The sequence below is a fragment of the Euprymna scolopes genome, chromosome 17 (genome assembly GCF_053919585.1).
Source record: "Euprymna scolopes isolate OS-2025 chromosome 17, ASM5391958v1, whole genome shotgun sequence".
In the NCBI taxonomy this organism is placed as follows: Eukaryota; Metazoa; Mollusca; class Cephalopoda; order Sepiida; family Sepiolidae; genus Euprymna; species Euprymna scolopes.
Genome location: NC_136498.1, coordinates 113,979,939 through 113,999,519, shown reverse-complemented (window position 1 = coordinate 113,999,519; position 19,581 = coordinate 113,979,939). Strand labels below are relative to the sequence as shown.

Below are 19,581 nucleotides of genomic sequence, written 5' to 3'. Positions count from 1 at the left end.
CGACCGAACATTAATTTGTATCTTTCAATTTCCTTGGCTTTTGTATTTTTCTTCACAAAAGTTTCTACTTGTGATGCTGGATATCCATACTTACGGTGAATGAACAGGAAGCAGGAACACCTGTGAACGATTTAAGCCCCCCCCCTCCCCTCCAGGCAGTGTTTTTGTGTTTGTTTTTTCATACTTCACTTGTTTTTATGGATAGTTTGGTTGCCTCTGGCTTACTTTGACAAAAGAACAAAAATCAAAAGTTTTAACAAGATAAGGAACTGCTTAACCATTTCTTCCCTTAATATTGGATGTTTTGCAAAAACAAATAAAACCTTGCCAATGCTCTCTCTCTCTCTCTCTCTCTCTCTCTCCCCCCCCCCGCCTTCCCTTTTCTTAATGCAGCCATGAGGCTAATCATTTTTCCATTTTTCATTGCAATCTTCAGGCATTGCTTTAAGAACTGCCCTCCTCTCCTTTAATGGCAGCTATCTTCCCCCTCCTCCCCTTCTTTATTGACAATAGCCTTCCCCCTCCTTCTCGTCGATTGGGTTCCTATTATTTTCCAATTGTTGGAAAATAACTTCTTTCAGTTTGTTAAACTTCTCCCCACCACCACCACCACCAAAAAAAAAAAAAAAAAAAAAAAAAAAAATCAATTTTAATGTCGTAGATTGTTTTTCTTTTTAATTTTCTTTTTTTTTTTTTTCTTGTGTTTATTCATTTTATAATTTTTTTTTCTGGGGTTTTTTGTTTTGTGTGTTTCTCATCTTGTATTTCCATATTTCATTCCTGTTCTTGTGATTCTCGGGCCACTTCAACGTTACGCGATCCTTACATTTCTTTTTCCATTTTCTTCAACTCTAAATACACTTTAAAAAAAAATTATTTTTGATTGGATTTTTTTCTTTGAAATATCAAACATTTTTTTATTACATTCCCTGAGTTTTTGAGATGCGGTATGAATGTTTGTATTGTTTAGATTAATCTGATAATTGTTCTCCTCTTGAATGTTATCTGCACAACGTTTCGGTCGATGTAACCTCCGACCTTCTCAGGTGTAAAAGTCACCATGTTTTGGCAGAAAAAAAAAATGGTGGGGAGTAGCTCTGCCTGCACTCTAATGTTTTCAATTTTTGATCTAATTGGAAATAAGTTTACACGAATTATAAAAAAATTAAAATTAATTTAATTATCAGGGGATCCTAGGTGGTATAATTTCTAACTTATGATTAAAATTTTTAATTAAATCCATCAACCAATTGTAAGTTCTTAGAAGCACGATATTTACAAAGCTAAGAGGTTGCTGGTTTCAATATGGTTAATCGGTTGTTATCTATTTTTTAACCAGATGTAGTTTTTTGATTTCTAATGTTTTTTTTTTTGGTTTTTTTTTTACTTCTCCCTCTTTTTTTATCTCCTATCAGTCATAATAACAATACAAACTTTTTTTTTTTTTAACTAGCATGTCACCTAGCATTGCCCGGTCATAAAATACGCTTAAATATGATATTTTTATTAATGCAGATTTCGTATTTATTAGTATACTAGCGGGGGGGGGGGATACCCAGCGTTGCCCGGGTGTTTTTGGCGGGCGGGGGTGGGGGGGTGTTAATGAAAACCTAAGAATAAGTGAAGTAAAAAAAAAGCAGAAAAACGAACGTTAAAAAATCTGAAAAACACGTGAAAAATGGCTTAAATAACTCTGCTTCAATATTAAAATTTAAAAAATCGAAAAGAAAAAAGACATCTCACACCACGATTCGAACCCAAAACGTTTAGATAATGAGGCCGCGCTCTAAGCAACTGAGCTAACACCACGTCGATGAAATTCTGTCGCTTTTTCAAATATTTAAAGTAAATCAGGTTACGATGTCGTATGACGCATGCGTGGAAGCGAACTCGTCATGAGAGGACGGTTTTTGCTGACCCCTCCCCCTGTAGAAAACTACTGATTTCAGGGTGAAGGAATTAACGTTTTTGGCCAATTTTTCGATATTTGTCGGGCGAAGGTAGGAAGTTTAAAATGATACCGATCTAGCAAAAATCCGTGACCCGTGTGGAAAGTTTTTGCGAGACATACAAACACACATACGTACATACAAACACACATACATACACACATTTTCGCTTTTATATTTATAGATTATATTGGCCCCAATAGATAGTATGATTTAAAAAGTTAAAAAAAAGAATGAGTCGTGCACCACTACTGAGAATTGAAACCAAAACGTTTAGCTTATAATTTACTTTTTCTTTTGACGTTAATGCCTGAGCTATGAAGACATGTTTGTTGCAAAACATTAAAACATGAACCAATAGCTATTGCATTACGCATGCATATTCATAATGCCGTCGTTCGAACCCACCTGGAAAATTTCATTTTTTGAGTTTCACACTTTTGTATCGATTTTCACCAAGTAAAACCCAAATATAAAGTTTCACATGAGTTCGAATACCCTATGTATTAAGTTTCATATCTGTAGACTAAAAACTGACAGAAGTTTGGGAGGTAAAATTTTTTAAACAATGTATACATAAATATATATAGAAAGAGATTTGTGTTTACTATAAACCTTTTATGCAAATATTATGCAAGTATAAATCATGTAGAATATCTGCATGAATATAATCGGGAAAGACAAATGGTCTACGTTACGATCCTGGCCGTGGCGAGAATGGTGATTTGGACGTCGCGTCTGCAAGGTTGCCGGGGGGGGGGGGGGGTTGTCTTTTTCTGATCAGGATCTGATCGCTTTCTTTAAACCCCAACTACGGGTGAAGATCAGATGTGATAGAAGAAGGCTGCATCGCGCAGCATTTGACAGAAGATGGATACATGTAGCAAGTCTGTGTACGAAGAGGAGCCAAATTTGAATACGTGTTCCCCGCCTAGGTGTGGAACGCGCAGTTCCGTAAAGTAAAATTAAACAAGTAGCCTCTCAGCTAGCTGAGTGTGTGTTCCATCCCTCCCCGATTAGGAAGCCTCCAAGATCCCCACCCCCTCTTACTTGCAATTTTTGTTTTAACTCCTTCCTCTAAATTTTACCCATCTTGGAGAGAAAGAAATACAAACTAACCCCCATCCCTTACCCACAAAATTTTCTTTTCTCCATTCACCCCCATCTAGCGGGCATCCCCACCTAGAGACTGACCCGCAGAAGTGAGGTTCCTTTTACAAACCTAGTGGAACGGGCAGTCTATCAACTAGACGGGGTTGGGAGGATGTCCTCTAATATGAAAGGGTGAATGCGGTATTATGGTGAAAGAAGATACTAGCTGGGAGAAACTTTTGATTTTGTTTAGTTCTGGAGTGACAAGGATGACCAACGACCTCCACAATCCCCCCTTTTGAGTTGGCCATGTACCTAAGTTTTTTGTTCATCGTTGATTTTGACTGTATTTTTAACATGAATAAAAGATTTAATATTTCAAAGTGTAGTATCTGTTCCGGCAGATACTGCAAGCAAAGACCATATGTGGAGGCAACCCCACATATAAGACCTTGGTCAATGTAGGGGAAACCCTTCATACCAATTGTCACTACCCAGCTCCCCTACTCCCCGTGGAGTTGGTTCCCATTTCCCCATCACTCCTCATATTAAAAATCAGCCTTGTGCCTAATTTGCTCGGTGGGGGAGCAAATAAATACCAACCCCACATATAGGACCTTGGTCAATGTAGGGGAAACCCTTCATACCAATTGTCACTATCCAGCTCCCCTACTACTCGGGGAGCTGGTCCCCATTTCCCCTTCACTCTCCACATTACTAAAACGGCCTTGTGCCTAATTTACTCAGTGGAGAAGCAAACAAATACCCTGTTGTTCTTGGCCTTCGGGCCGGGATCAAAGTGCAGTATCTGTTCTGCAGATGCTGCACTTAAGATAATTTGTACCAGTCAATGGAGAGGAAACTCTCTATACTGGGACAATTATTATTTTTGGTAACCAGAGTGCCCCCTTTTTGCCTATTTTTAGGGGAGCTGGTTTTTACCCCACAGTAAAAACGGCCTTGTGCCTAATCTGCTTTGGTGGGGAAGCAAATAAATACATTAAATAGAAAAAAAGATTTTTAATATGAATATCAATACACAAATGAAAACCCAAATTTATAGGAGTGTAGATAGATGTTACAAATTTTGCTTTTTATAAAAATCGTTTTTGTTTAAATTTTGTTCTCTTTATGTTTCAAATCTTTTTGGACCGCAATATTAGGTCGTTTTGGAAAATAATGACCAATTTCAAAAACAAACGTTTACCAGTTTTTTCCAAATAGTCAGACACTGTTGAAATACTGACATCAAGTGCCTTAGACATTTCTCTGGCACTTTTGTATGTAGGTTTTGTTCAATAAATCTAATTTATAAAACCTACTATGTGTGTTTATCTGTCTCCATTTTTTTTTAAACTGCATCTCCTCTGAGACACAAGGTCACAGAGTGGCATAAGGTGGGTCAGATGATTGCATTTTTTGTGAACCGTTCTTTTATGAGTTTTTAGCTGGTCAAAATTGAAAAAAAATGGAACTTAGCATAAATTGATTTAAAGTGCTCTTGTCTGCATACGCAAATACATATTCATACATTATGGTCGGTTCATTTTTAACTATTTCTTATCCATCTGACGATAGCTCAAACTGTAATGACTAAGCCTAGAGCACTTTATGTTTTTAGTTCAATACTAGCTGATGACACCCAAGTCATATTTTTTTACTTTTTAAATCATTACTGTATATATTGGGTACAATATGATAATCAAAGAATTTGTTCTATAATAGGAAGTATGTTGGCTGACTATAACCAGAAACTGACATAAAATAAAATATATCTGTGCTAATAATAATAACACAATGAAAGGAAGAAATAAAAAAAAAACTAAGCTAGTTTTAATAAAATATCTATGTGTTAGATTTCTGTTTAAGTCTGACATTGAAAATCTTGCAAGATACTTTTATATTAGAAGAAGATAAACATTTTTCATTTTATTGAAATGATTTCAAAGTAAATATAAAACAGCTCTATTGTAAAAAGAAATGACATTTTTTTTTTTCAGGTTCATCGATGGGTTAACGTTGAATCTATGTTGGAGAAATGTTATATTGGTCGATTAAAAACAGATCAGAAATTATCTAGGAAAGGTAGAAAGCTTAATTATTTTTAAATATTGTTTGTTTGTTTTGTTTTCTATTTTTTGTTTTGTTTTGTTTTCTGTTTTTCTTTTATTTTTAAGATGAGGATTAATAAACTGGATTATTCTGACTACTATTCTCATCTGCTTCTGCTAATGTTGTGATGTAGCCAAGTTGAATGTTGGTAGTTTCTTGTCAGCCAGAAAACAACTGGCAACACAAATTTGTTTGTTAGAAAATATAAAAATATTATTTTATTTCTTGGCTTGGTTGCACACTACCAAGCTGTAGATGGAGGAACCAGGAGAGGGCTCGTGCTAATATCGCTTTCTGACTGCTGGCATGTACTGCCTTTATATATATGACCTATTTTTTAGCAGGTGTTTTGACCCGACAGCTGTGGGAGTTAATTACTTGACCTGTTCACCTCCGGTGACATCAGTTTTGACAGCTTCACTCCATCGCTCAGTGCATTTTGGCTACCGACTCTCATGTGTGTGTGCACAGTCTCAACACATGACAATATAACCTCCAACATTCTTTAAATATATCTTGTTGGACTCTGGAATCTTTCTGTCAAACTCTAGTATCTGCATGGAATTTTAAACGGAACCCTTTATTAAATGTATGAGGGTAGCATCTTCTTGTTCTATTAGTCATAACTAGATAGAAGTCCGCACTGAGGATTGAACCATCAACCTCCAGAAGACTGTCATTTAGAACTGATTATACTTAGTACTTGCAAGCCTGTGGTGTAATGGATAAAGTGCTCAGCAACAGTCTTATGAAGGTTGAAGGTTCAATCCTTAGTGCAGATAATACTAAAAATTACAATTACAAATTACTTAAGACTTCTACCCGGTCATGGCTGATGAGACAAGACAAACTACTCCTGTGGATTAAATAAAAAAAATAAAAGTTTGACAAGATAGAAAGTCAGGAGTTACATTAGACGAAATGTTGTAAGAATAACATCTAAGATGAGATTATAGTTTGAATAATTTTTAGTGATGGGACGATTCCAATATTTTCCTGATTTCATATTAAATTCCCAATTCCGATTTTTTTATAAATCACTAAATATTTAACTATAAAAGTGTTATTTTGTCCCGATTTCCATAAAAACACATCTTAAATGTGCCTATATTTTCTCAAACGTATAAAGACACTTGTGAGAGGGTGATATAGAGATTTTAGTCTTACTTGAAGTTTAAATCAATAAATATTTATTATTTTGTCATAACTACAAGCAGTGGAAGATGTTTCTTAAACCAAAATCAAATAAAAAAGATAATTTAAAGGAATCGGTTTTGGCATCGGAAAATAGGCTCAAATTTTTCCAATACCGATTCTGATACCCCAAAAGGTCCGATTTTTTTTGATTCCGGGTAATCGTCCCAACACTAATAATTTTAATATTTTTGAACCTCAGTTGAGCACCAAAGTTTTTAAATTTTATGTTTATTAGTTTTAATCAATTGGTTTTTTTTTTTCGTATGTAGGGGGGGGGGGAGGCTTACTTTCAATTTAAACCAAAAAACAATTCATATTTCCAAAGGTTTTCTTATTGGGGTGACTGTTAAGCATAGACTCTTATCATCTGTTTAAATATCTCAGATGATAAACATATCAACAAACTTCAAGTGACTAATTTTTTTTTTTTTTATCAGCTTTAAACGATTCAAGTTGGCATTTTCATATTTGAAATCACAAAATAATCGACAATACTTCCAAAAAACGATAAAATATCAATATATATCAGGTTGACAAGAAAGTTCTTGCGGTTTTTAACTTTTAAATTCAGATGAACATGTCTCAGCTCGAATAAAATTTATTGATCAGAATCAACACACTTTTGCTTACGTAAAACAAGTGTATTTATGTCAGTAACATAAGAATCTTGCCTTCTGGTGGCGATGAAGTCGCTGAAGGCGTTTGTGATATCACTTAGGTTTTTGAAGCTTTTCTCATGCAGAAAGTTGTCGAGACACTTGAAAAAGTGGTATTCAGTAAGTGAGAGGTAGCCAAATTTGTTCAACTTTTTGTTTTTTTTTACTAAGGGATCACCAGATATCAAGAACTGGAGGCTACTCGAGGATAAGGGTTAATGTGTGTATTGCAGTCATTGGGACAGTTGCATAATAATTGTTTGTAGAAATAATTTTGTATAATTAGATAATTTACAAGAAGAGCTGAATAACAACAATCGAGAGTGGGGGAATTTATTGATAGTGATTTTTGGCTAGACAAGTGTTTTTTATGAAGAATTGGCAAGGGGGAACCAAAGATTGGAGCTCAGCCAAACACTTGCCATGAAAATAGCGATAGAGCAGAGACAGGCTTGCAACGTCTCTTCTGTGGGGAAAGAGGTTGCAGAAAAGAGAAAAGGGCATCACCTACTAGATTACGAAGTCTGTTTTGAACTCTATCAAGGCAGCATAGGGTGCTTCGAGCAGCTCCTGCTCAGATGTGGCAACAGTACTCTGATGCCTTTCATCCATTTGTTCACAGCACTTCACCAAAATGGTTTCGCCTGCATTCGAAAAACTGTAATGGATGAGACTGGTCACAGACTACTAAACAATCGGCATGACCTTCTTTCGGTGCTTCGGGAAGTGTCGTGGAGCTTCATCAGCATCTAACCACTGAGCTGAGCATCTCCGGTTGTCGTAAAGAACCCATTTTTCACTGCATGTCACAATCTGGTCGAGAAACAGGTCATTCTTGTTGCATAAAAGAAAGGAAGATCACACTTCATGACAGCGTTTCTTTTTATTGTTGTTCAATTCATGAGATATCCATTTATCAAGTTTTTTTTTTACTTTCCAAGTAGTTAGAAATAATCATAGATTACATTTAATTAACAGGCAAGTTCTCGAACAGTTGTGTGTGGATTGGCTTCGACTAAGGCTCTTTATTGATTATTGTCAGCATCCAGTGGCTGAACACTATGCTCATCATCTTCAAGACTTATCGCTGCCACAAAATTTCTTAAACCACCATTGTGCTTTCTGTTCAGTAGTAGTTCCTGGGCCAAATGCTTCGTTGATATTGTGAGCTGTTTCAGCAACTTTTCAGCCTAGCTTGAATCGAAATAAAAAAATTGTGCAGTTTGCTTTTTTTTCCATCTTGTATTCAACGTTCTTAAAAGAAGACATGATTGTTTTAGAACGATGGTAATTTAAATGATTAGATAAATGATTAGATAGAACGAAAAACGCTCTTTAAAATGAAATATAAAGTAAACGTATTTTAATGACAACTTATTTGAAAATTCATCATTTGAAATCAAACTTAAAAATTCTGCAAGAACTTCTCAACTAAAAGTTTGATTATTGTTCGACTGAAATTTTACAAATCTGTTTGAAATATATTGTTTACCTATATTACTGTCTTTTTTGATGCACTAAAACTAAAAAAAAAAATCATTAAATTTGCATTACATTCCTAATTCAAATGGAAAAAATAAACATTTTTAAGTTAAATGGCGGAAATAATAATGAAGAAAAGAATGAAAAATGAATAAAATTTTCATTTTTTTTTCAATAAACAAACAAATCCATTCTTTCATTGTTATATATTTTATTGTGATGCTTTACTTTAAAAAAGAGTCAAGATTTTCAAAAACTAATATTTTTATCTTGGTTGTTATAGTTAGTGAATATAATTACCAATGTGAAAATTGTAGCTTGAAAAAGTCCATTGTCTCTAAAAAAAATTTTTTTTAAATATTAAAAATGTAACTTATAATAATAATTTTTTTTAATTAAAAAAAAAAAATGCAGGTTTTACCAAAAAAAAAAAGTAATATTTTAATTTGAAAAAAAAAATTATTTAAAATTCTGAATTTGAAAATTATTTTTACTAATTTTAGGAAGTAATTCTTCGGTGAAAAGTAACATTTCAAGCCGTTTATTAGTGGCACCTTCCATCAATGGTAAGTCGATGTAAATATAGATTCTTTTTAAAAAAATATTTGGTAGAAATGGTGGAAATTCCCTCCATTATCTGACTCTTAAAGAATATCTTAATGCAGACGTAAGGGTCTTCCACTGTCGTCGTCATTTTTTGCTTAATATCTGTTTTGCATGCAATCGTATGTTGGTCGGCTTTTAGAAATTAACTTCCAAACTACTCTGTTGCCTCAATTCTTCCATATCTGCTAACCTAAGCATTTTCATCCATGTGCAGCCGTTCTTCACCAAAGAAAGAAGTCAGTGAAACATTAAGCAAAAAATGAAGCGACCCATTGGTTTTCGGAAAAAAAGCCTTTCTTGGACATACACGAAAACGCACACACACACAAGCATTTTCTCTTTTATATTTATAGACTAGCAGGGGTACCCGCCATTGCCTGGGTGTTTTTGGGTGTGTGTGGTCGGGCGGGGGTTGGGGGTGTTACTGAAAACCTAAGAATAAGCGAAGTAAAAAAAAAAAAACAGAAAAATGAGCGTGAAAAATACCCCCCCCAAAAAAAAAACATGTGAAAAATGGCTTAAATAACCCTGCTTCAATATTAAAATTTAAAAAATCGAAAAAAAAAAAGATATCTCACACCACGATTCGAACCCAAAACGTTTCGATAATGAGGCCGCGCTCTAAGCAACTGAGCTAAGAAGACGTTGACGAAATTGTGTCGCTTTTTCAAATATTTAAAATAAATAGTAGAAGCGAACTCGTCATGAGAGGACGGTTTTTGCTGACCCCCCCCCCCCCACACACACACTGTAGAAAACTACTGATTTCAGGGTGAAGGAATTAACGTTTTTGGCCAATTTTTCGATATTTGTCGGGCGAAGGTAGGAAGTTTAGAATGATACCGATCTGGCAAAAATCCGTGACCCGTGTGGAAAGTTTTTGCAAGACATACAAACACACATACGTACATACAAACACACATACATACACACATTTTCGCTTTTATATTTATAGATTATATTGGCCCCAATAGATAGTTTTTGCTGACCCCCTGTTTCTCTGCTTTTGTCTTACTAGTCATTATTTATTCTGAGTTTGTCAATTTAAAAAAATTTTTTCCAAGTTTTTCAAATTTGATTTCCAAACAATGCTATATTGAAACAGGATTATTTATGCCATTTTTTGTGTTTGTTGTTTTTTTTTTATTGTTTTTTTCAGATTTTTTGAGAAGTTTTAACATCATTCGTTTTGCATCACGTTCGTTTTTTTTTGGGGGGGTCCATCACGTTTTTGTTTTTCTGATTAAAAAAAACATTGTTCATTTTGCATCACGTTCGTTTTTTTTTTGAGGGGGGGGGTTCCATCACGTTTTTGTTTTTCTGATTTAAAAAAAACATTGTTCGTTTGCATCACGTTCGGTTTTTTTTCCGCTTTTTTTAAGAAGTTTTAACATTGTTTTTTTCTTTTTTAATATATAATATTTAAACAGGGCTATTACTTCGCTTATTCTTTTATTTTGATTTACCCCCCCCCCCAAACACCCGGGCAACACTGGGTACCCCCCACTAGTAACAAATAAAAGGTACTTGTGTACTTATGCTACCATGCTGAAATAATAACCTAATAATTATGAAACCCATTCTTAACATGGGGAAGGAAGGGTGTTTTGTTAACTATTCTGTACTTTCACTTAACAAATAAAAAAAGATATCGTAAAACTTGAATTTATTTTTAACTCATTGTCAAGACCATTTTTTTGAATCTGTAAAACAAACCTATTTTTTTTTTTAACTGAGGATATCAAAATTATAATAATAATAATAATAATTAGGCGGTTCGATAAAGAATTTCATTGTGATGCATTTTGTAAATTTTTACCTTGTTTCCACCTTAACATTTTCCTTTAAAATGACTACCTTCTAAGGTTTTCGGGTATGCTGAAAACGAATATCGCATTTAAATTTTCCGCGAATAAGTAGCTTTCTGGATATTAAGCAATGTCATTTCTTACGTTATTGCTGGTGCCTATCTTGGTATGTGCATTTGTGCGTAGTTTCTCGGGGTTGTGTTTGCGCGTATTAAGATGGCCACCAGCGATAACATAAGAAATGACATTGCTTAATATTCGGAAAACTACTTATTTGCAGAAAATTTAAATGCGATATTCATTTTCAGCATACCCTAAAACCTAGAAAAGTAATCATTTTAAATGTTAAGGTGGAAACAAGGTAAAAAATTAGTTTTATTTCTTTGTTTACATAATTGAATTTTCAGTAAAACAACAGAATAGAAATGACAAAAATTACCGTCAACTCGTGAATATATAGTTGTTGCTTATTAGGATTCCTGGTATCCTGGTGCTGTGAAAGCTACATGAAGGATTCATGTAGAGTACAATTTATGGTTACATCTCATAAAATAGGGGTATATTTTGGGCCCGATAGAGAGGATTTACAAAATTGAAAATTGGACTGGTTCCAAAATACATAAGTTCTGGTCGACTATGGGAATTTCCATCTTTTACAGAAATCCAAAATCTATATGAAAAATTTTCTTCGATTTATTTCTGAGATTAATTCATATCTTCTCAATTTATTTTTTCTTTGAGGGGAGTAGTAAATACCGGCCATGAGTGCCTATTCTCAATATAGCTATATTTAAATACCACTATAATACTTAGTTTTGTTCATGAATAGACACCCACTGTATGATACCATGCGCCAGTTTTAAAAAAATTGAAATTTGTACATCTGAATTTATAATTCATGGCTTATGGTAAAGAGATACATCAGATTTGACTGCATAATTAGAAAGAGCACACAATTTTACATAAGAGTGCCAAGTTTCATGAGAATAGCTTGAAAAATAAATAAATGGTGGTGAAATTACAGAATTTCTTGAAATGTGGAGGTCCGTAATTTAGCCCACTTTTTCTAAAGAAAAATGTCCACGGAAAAGCCTAAATTTTGGTACTTAAAATTCTCATAACTTTTGAACTACTGATGGTATTTGCATAATTCAAACGGTTTTAAGCATCTTTTACATAGCTCTTTTTATGCAAGTTGATAAAATAACAATTATCTAAAAAGAAAAAATCAACTTGTAATGCTATTGTAGTTTCGTGATGTCATGTGGATTACAATAGTCTTTGAAGTTTTTCCAACTTTTTGTATAAATAATTTCTTGTTCAAGTTTTTATTTTCTATTTCATCAGTTTCCGCAAAAGAAGAATTGAACAAGAAACCCCCGTCGTAAGTAATTTTCTTTTTTTTCTTTCCGTCGTGATTGTTGTGCTGTAGTGATTCATTAGTGGAAAATTATTTTAAGTAAAAAATTTTAAATTCAACAACTGCGACAATCAGGTTTTAGTAGGATGCATTCAAATTCTTGCTGAACCTGTACAAGAAACAAGTAGAAATTTTCGAAGCCACAAAATATGGTGACTTGTCAAGTCTGCTAAATTATTTTAAGAAACTCTTAGCCAAGTCTAATCATTGCACATATTATAATAAAATTATGGGGTGTTCGTTTGCGCCTGACCTCTATATAATTGAAATATGTCACAAAGTTTAACAAGGTTTTTTAATATAGATCCACAGAATATTGCGATTAGTGTGAACAGGTATGGTATAATAAATTATGGGGTTTATCTATTTTATTTTTACTTTATACCATATTTTGCTTTGGTTTGGATACCCCCAAATTCGAAGCTATCTCTTTACAACCCTTCCTTTTCATAACCTATCATACTTTCATAAATCAGAGTCCATTTTGTGTAGGCTGTTTTTGAACCCAGTCAACGACGGGTACTTTTGCTAGTATATATATATATAGAGAGAGAGAGAGAGAGAGAGAATGAATGACAAAAAACTATATTCCAAAAGGTATGATGTTAACCATCTTATAATTTATTCCTTTAATTCAATTGACATTTACAATTCTTGACAGTATCTGTTTCGTAGCGCAAAATCAATTACTTAATTATTATATCAATCAAATAATTATATCAATAGATTCATTGATTGATATAATAAAGTGATTGATTTTACGCTACAAAACAGATACTGTCAAGAATTGTAAAAGTCAACTGAATTAAAGGAATAAATTATAAGATGGTCAACATCATGAATTTTGGAATATAGTTTTTTGTCATTTATTCTCTATATTGCTCTGTAATTACATTGAGCTTCTTAAATAAGGATTGGTATATATTATAAGAAAATATATATATATATATATAATAAGTGAAAGTATATATATATATATATAATAAGTGAAAGTGTCTGTCTGTGTACATTTTCCTACCAAATAACTCAGCCAATTTTCGGTCTACAGGCTCGAAATTTGGCATAAGTGGTATCTAGATTTGGGAAAATATTTTTAATCAGTTTTCGGCCAGAAATTTTGCTGTTAAATGGTCAAAGTTCAATGATTTGAACTTTGAGAATTCTGAACTTTGAGAATTCTACCAAACTCCTCTGCCAATTTTGGGTCTAAACACTTTAAATTTTAGATATAGATTACTTGGACAGGGATCTAACTTTATAATTCTATTTGACCCCAAAACAATAAATGCTAAGGGGTCAAAATTGGGGTCAAAGTTTAAAAAAAAATTGACATCCGCGGTCTCTACCAACTTTTCTCTATAGTAATTAAAGAAGCCTATTATATAGAAAGGCATTACCGTACATATTCACAGTTTTTAATATATACATATGCATATAAAGTTATGAACAGTACATAGGGCCCAAGCAAAGCTGGGTGGAACTGCTAGTATAAGAATAAGATTAGAATTAGCTTGGCTAGCCACTTCATAACATGTACATTTATTTAATACTTTTTTATTAATGAGTCACCACCTATCAAGGTAAAAAGCCATCTGAGGATAGCAGTTAATGAAATGAATAAATATCAGTTAAATGAAGAATAATATTATGAGAAGATTGAAAATGATGAATAGAATGAACAAACGTTTATTACTTATAAAAACGGTTTATGACAACTATTTGCTGACATTGGATTTGAAAATGACCATGTTATGCCTGCATGGAAGGAGTCCCATCATAATGTGTTCCATAGCGTTATGGCATTTTATATTCCGCAAACTATTAATCAGATAAAGATAAAAACTCTCGCCTGACAAGTTTTGTATTTGTACCCGCCAAACGTTTTTTTTTTTTTTACTTAGGCATAACCACTTATCAAGGCCAGAGACCACTCGAAAATAAGGGTTAAAGAGTGTACAGTAGTCAATTGGACAATATAGTAATCGTTAGTAATGGAAATTCGGTAAATTTGTTAACTTAAGTGGAACGGCTCATCAAGAATTTGTTTACGTGGGACTTGAAGACAACCATATTATAGTCAGCTGGAAAGCAGGAAAATGGAAGAGAATTCCACAGGCGTGCAGTTCTTAGAAAAAAGCTTTGTTCATGGAATCTATGTTTAGGTTTAGGCACAGATAAAGAGTGGGGGCGGGAATTATTGATAGTGTTTTCAGCTAGACAAGTGTTTCTTGTGAAAGTTTGGCGAGGGGGGGGACCATAGATTGAAGCTCAGTCGAGCACTTGCTATGAAAATAACGATAAAGCAGAGACAAACTCGCAACATCTCTTCTGTGAGATAGAGGTTGCAGGGAAGAGAAAAGGGCATCTACGAGGTTACAAAGTCTATTTTGAACTCTATCAAGGCAGGACAAGTCCTTTCTAGCAGCTTCTGCCCAGATGTGGCAACAGTACTCCATCCTTGGACGTACCTGGCTCTTATATAGATAGAGAATTGCATCAGCAGTGAGATATCTACTGGATCAATAGAAGGATCCCACCATTTTTCCAGCGGTTTGATGTACATGTTAATCTGCTTTAATAGGTCATCACACCCTGAAACAGGTTTCTCATGTTTTAATAATTGCATTTTTGTTTTTTAGGTCATTTCCTGTCCCTATTCAACCATCGAGCAAAACCGGGTCATTCAAGTTCAATCAAAAACAAAGTGTAATCATTTGTATCTCTTTCAGACCACTGACGTCCAAAAACATTAACAAAAGAAACAATAATAATTACTTACCTTCCAAAAACAATAAAAGAACCAATAATTACCTACTGCTTAAAATATTGATTTCCATCAAAAACTAACTCGTTAGTAAATTACTGGCTGTTATGTTACTTATTTTGAAACTGGTGACGTTACCACTGTATATACGTAACACGCATATGAACTAATTAAAAATCCAAAATAAACTAAGGTGAATGTACAAAATGTTTAATGATTTTTTTAAATTTTGACCTATTATTGACCCCTAAGAACCAATAATTACCTACTGCTTAAAATATTGATTTCCATCAAAAACTAACTCGTTAGTAAATTACTGGCTGTCATGTTACGTTTTTTTGAAATCTTTAAAAGCAGTTCTGTAATTCATAGCTGATATTCAGAAGCGTAGAAAAAAAAAATAGAAGTAACAAAAACTTTGGCAGCCATGTTGGAAATATTTGAAAGCAGTGTAATATGGAAGAACTGCTTGTTATATAATAGGTGACTATTTAGGTTCATGCTGTTGAAAAATTTTCAGGTTTTTCTAAAGAAGCAGCAAGTGCAATGTTGTGACATCACATGAGGTGGCAATAAAACTTTCCAGAAATTTCCTAATTGTTTTCACCTCTTCCATATGAGTAAAAATATGATATTACTTAACTGTTATTTGTTAGTAACTAGCAGGGCTACCCGACGTTGCCCAGGGCAAAAGTATAGCATATTTCTATTAAAACTGGCTCTTTACCTCTCCCTATCCAACTCTCTCTCTCTCTCTCTCTCCCTCGTTTTACCCCTCCTTCTCCTCAACCGACTCTTTCTCCTCTCCCCAGCCCATTCCTCTTTAACTGAATACACAGATACAGACAATTCTCCTTTACTAAAGTGATTTCTCTAGGAAAAAGTCACCATCTACTTTCCAAATTAGTACATAATATTACAGAAAACCTGACCCTTTATAACTCTATACGCAATAAAATACGGCATAATCATGTTGACACATCAGTTGTCATCAGATCACCAAAGTTAAGCAACAATGAGCTTAGCCAGTACCAGATGGGTGACCATTTAGGAATATTAAGCGCTGTGTGTTCTCCGCTTATCTTGGCATTGTTTCCAGTCGTCCTGAATTTCTACTTGTCACTAAATTCAAGCAGTGCTGATTCGGAAGCGGTGTGGTTGGAGATTCTTGCCACAAAAAATTTCACATGTAGGAACCTTTATAGTGAGTATCCATAGCCTGTCAAGACTGAACAGAGCCGTGACCCCCCCTCCCCCCCCCCCAGAAAATGAATAAATTTTTCTAAATTGTAGATATTCTTCATCCAAGACGAAATTGATTGGTTTTTAATTTGCCGTTTTTTGTTACTTTTGGCTGGACATACAAACACACACACAAACAACTGCTCTTTATCTATATACATAAAACAGTAAATGCATGTGTGTGTAAATATTTAACCGATGAATTCTTAAACTACTGGTCGTATAACATGTTTGGATGGATGAATAATGTGTACAGAAATATGTCTGCAAGTTGAAATGCAAAATGTTCATTTCAACTTGCCAACATATTTCTATTTCTTTTGTGCATGAATTTGAAGTAGTTTAATTTTAAATGTTTCTTATCTATTTGTCGATAGCTTAAACAGTAAGGAATGCGACTAGAGCGCTAAATGTTTTGGCTTCAATTCTAGCTGATGGCACACAAGTCTTTTTTTTTTTTTTTTTTTTTTTTTTTACTTTTGAAATCAGTACTATACATTAGGTACAATATAATATTCAATAGAAAATTGGCTCTTTAATAATAAATATAAAATCTGCATTAATTAAAATATATTTAAGTGTATTTTATGACTGGGAAAGTCTGAGCGCCCACCGTTAGCCTATAATATAAAGGGCTAAAGTCGGTATGTTTGTATGTCTGGATAAAAGTAAAAAAATAACAAAACAGATACTGACAAAGTTAATATTTTCTTTTCCGACGTCACCCCAGATGAATCAAAAAGCAAAAAACTTTTGCTTTTTGACCTGGAACTGGTGCAGATTTCATCAGTGGGGAGGGGGGATGATTTTTTTAAAATTATGCACTGAAGGGAAGTAACTTTGATTTTTTATCAAGGAATTAATTCCCTTTTACCGACTATATAAAACAACGAGTTGTGTGTGCCCAGAGAGAGGAATGGAGCATGGTATAGAAGAAAGAAGAGGGTCAGGAGAAAAGATAGAAAGATAGATGGATAGAGATATCTAACTTATAATAGAAATACATTACACCTTTGGCTTGGGCAATGCCAAGTAGCCCTGCTAGTATAATAGCCAGAATAAAGAATGTGTTCTTAGTAGTTTCATTTACTGCTGAAAGCAAAGATGACAGCCATGTCAATTTATATTTGTTGCTTAGAAAAAACATGGCTTCTTTCTGAAAAATATTCCAAGAAGGTTGATGTATATTTGCAAAAAAATTAAATCAAAATGCACCTTTTCTTAAGAACGAAGAAAAATTGGCTTATTGATTTATCAGATTCAAAATCTTATATATAAACGGCTATATGTTTGTCTGTCTCCATATTTTCCATTTTTATCTCCTCCGAAACTAGAAGTCGCAGAGCAGCGCTAGGGACCTCAAATGATTGGATTTTTTATGGGCTGTTCTTTTATGGGTTATGCTGGTTAGAATTGTTTTTTTAGGGGTCAATAATAGGTCAAAATTGAATAAATCATTAAACATTTTGTACATTCACCTTAGTTTAGTTTTAATTTTTAATCAGTTCGTATGCGTGTTATGTATGTACAGTGGTAATGTCACCAGTTTTGAATGCTACGGTTTTGAGATATTAAATATTTTATTCAGGCTAAAAATTTCAACATGAACAAAATACTTAGGCACAAGGCCAACAGTTTTGATTCTAGCTGAATTTAGACATGGTTTTAAGTACTTTTTTGTTTTTTTTTTACTTTTGAAATCGTGACTCTATAATGATATATACAAAATCTGGACAAATTAAAATATCATATTTAAGCGTATTTTATACCCAAACAACCCTTCCCCCCCACACACACACACTAGTTATTGATAAGAAAATTCAAGAAATAGCCCATCTTTACTTTTATTATGTATATATTTTGTTTTCGTGTAATAGAAATTTCTTAATCTTTCAATTTATTTCCAGCTATGAATGGACTCAGACAGAATCCTCTATCATTGTGACCATCTACACCCGATGGAATGAGATGCGGACAGAGTATATAGTTATTGATCGTAATGAGAAAGACCTGAAAATTATGGCTTTTATCAAACGTAATAACAAATATCAAATACACATAGGTAAGACTCGAATTTTTTTTTTTTTTTTTTTTGACCGTCATAAAAATCGTCGATTCTGCTTTATTATGAAAGTGAGATACCATTTCTCAAATTAATTCCTTTCGATTTAAAATTAAGGTTTTGTGAAAATATTCTTTCATATCCACTTTTTATACGCATTTACACATTAACTTATTATTTTTTTTTAGTTTAATAATTTTTTTTTACAATTATTAAAAATTGATATGTTGTCATTTTTTTTACAATTCTTAAGTATTGGTATATGTTTTTTTACAATTATTAAGAATTGCTAGGTTTTCTTTTTTATATATTTTTTGAAAATTAAGAATTGATATATGTGCGTTTCTTTTGGGGGGGGGATTAAGAATTGATATATGTGTGTGTGTTCTTTTGTTGTTTTTTTTTTTTTGAAAATTTAGAATTGATATGTGTTTTTTTGTTTTTTTTTTTGAAAATTAAGAATTGATATATGTGAGTTTTTTTTTGTTTTTTTTTTTGAAAATTAAGAATTGATATATGTGAGTTTTTTTTTTTTTTTTTTTTTGGAAAATTAGGAATTGATATGTGTGTGTGTTCTTTTGTTGTTTTTTTTTTAAATTTAGAATTGATATGTGTTTTTTGTTTGTTTTTTTTGAAATTAAGAATTTATGTGTGTGTATTTTTTTTTTTTTTTTGGAAAATTAAGTATTGATATGTGTGTGTTTTTTTTTTTTTTTTTGAAAATTAAGAATTGATATGTGTGTATTTTTTTTTTTTTTTTTTTTTGAAAATTAAGTATTGATATGTGTGTGTTTTGTTTGTTTTTTGGGTTTTTTTTTTAAGTATTGATTATATGTCATTTTTACAATCAAGAATTAATATATATGTGCTTTTTTAATTTTAGTTTTGGAAGAATATGTAACGTCAGATTATAAAGGTATGCATTCATTCTACCACTTTTTTTAACCCCCCCCCCCCCCCGGGCTTGCAATCTGAGTTGCACTCAATTCACTTTCCACAAATTTGAGCAGGAAATGTTTTTTTTTTTTTAATTTATTTTTTTGACAATCCTTGATCATCACTTTGGTCTTAATAACATTCACTCCCAGATCTGTACTTTCCATAGCATTTTTCCATGTCTTTACCTTAACAAGTACATCTTCCATGGCTTCCCGTACAAACATTAAATCCCCAGCATACAACGTCTCTTCC

General features: G+C 33.1%; 1 protein-coding gene across 6 annotated transcripts in view; it reads left to right on the top strand.

The window, feature by feature from the left end:
* Positions 1-19,581, top strand: part of LOC145296895 (cytochrome b5 reductase 4-like) — a 162,049-nt gene that overhangs the window by 122,260 nt on the left and 20,208 nt on the right. For 4 of the 6 annotated variants that reach the window (XM_080143052.1, XM_080143050.1, XM_080143053.1 and 1 more), the window contains 5 exons: positions 5,042-5,126; positions 8,992-9,054; positions 12,250-12,286; positions 18,236-18,390; positions 19,274-19,306. In XM_080143052.1, coding sequence (XP_079999178.1) covers positions 5,042-5,126; positions 8,992-9,054; positions 12,250-12,286; positions 18,236-18,390; positions 19,274-19,306 — 373 coding nt within the window. The remainder of the gene's footprint in view (positions 1-5,041; positions 5,127-8,991; positions 9,055-12,249; positions 12,287-18,235; positions 18,391-19,273; positions 19,307-19,581) is intronic. The other 2 variants (XM_080143054.1, XM_080143056.1) reach the window with 1 other exon arrangement.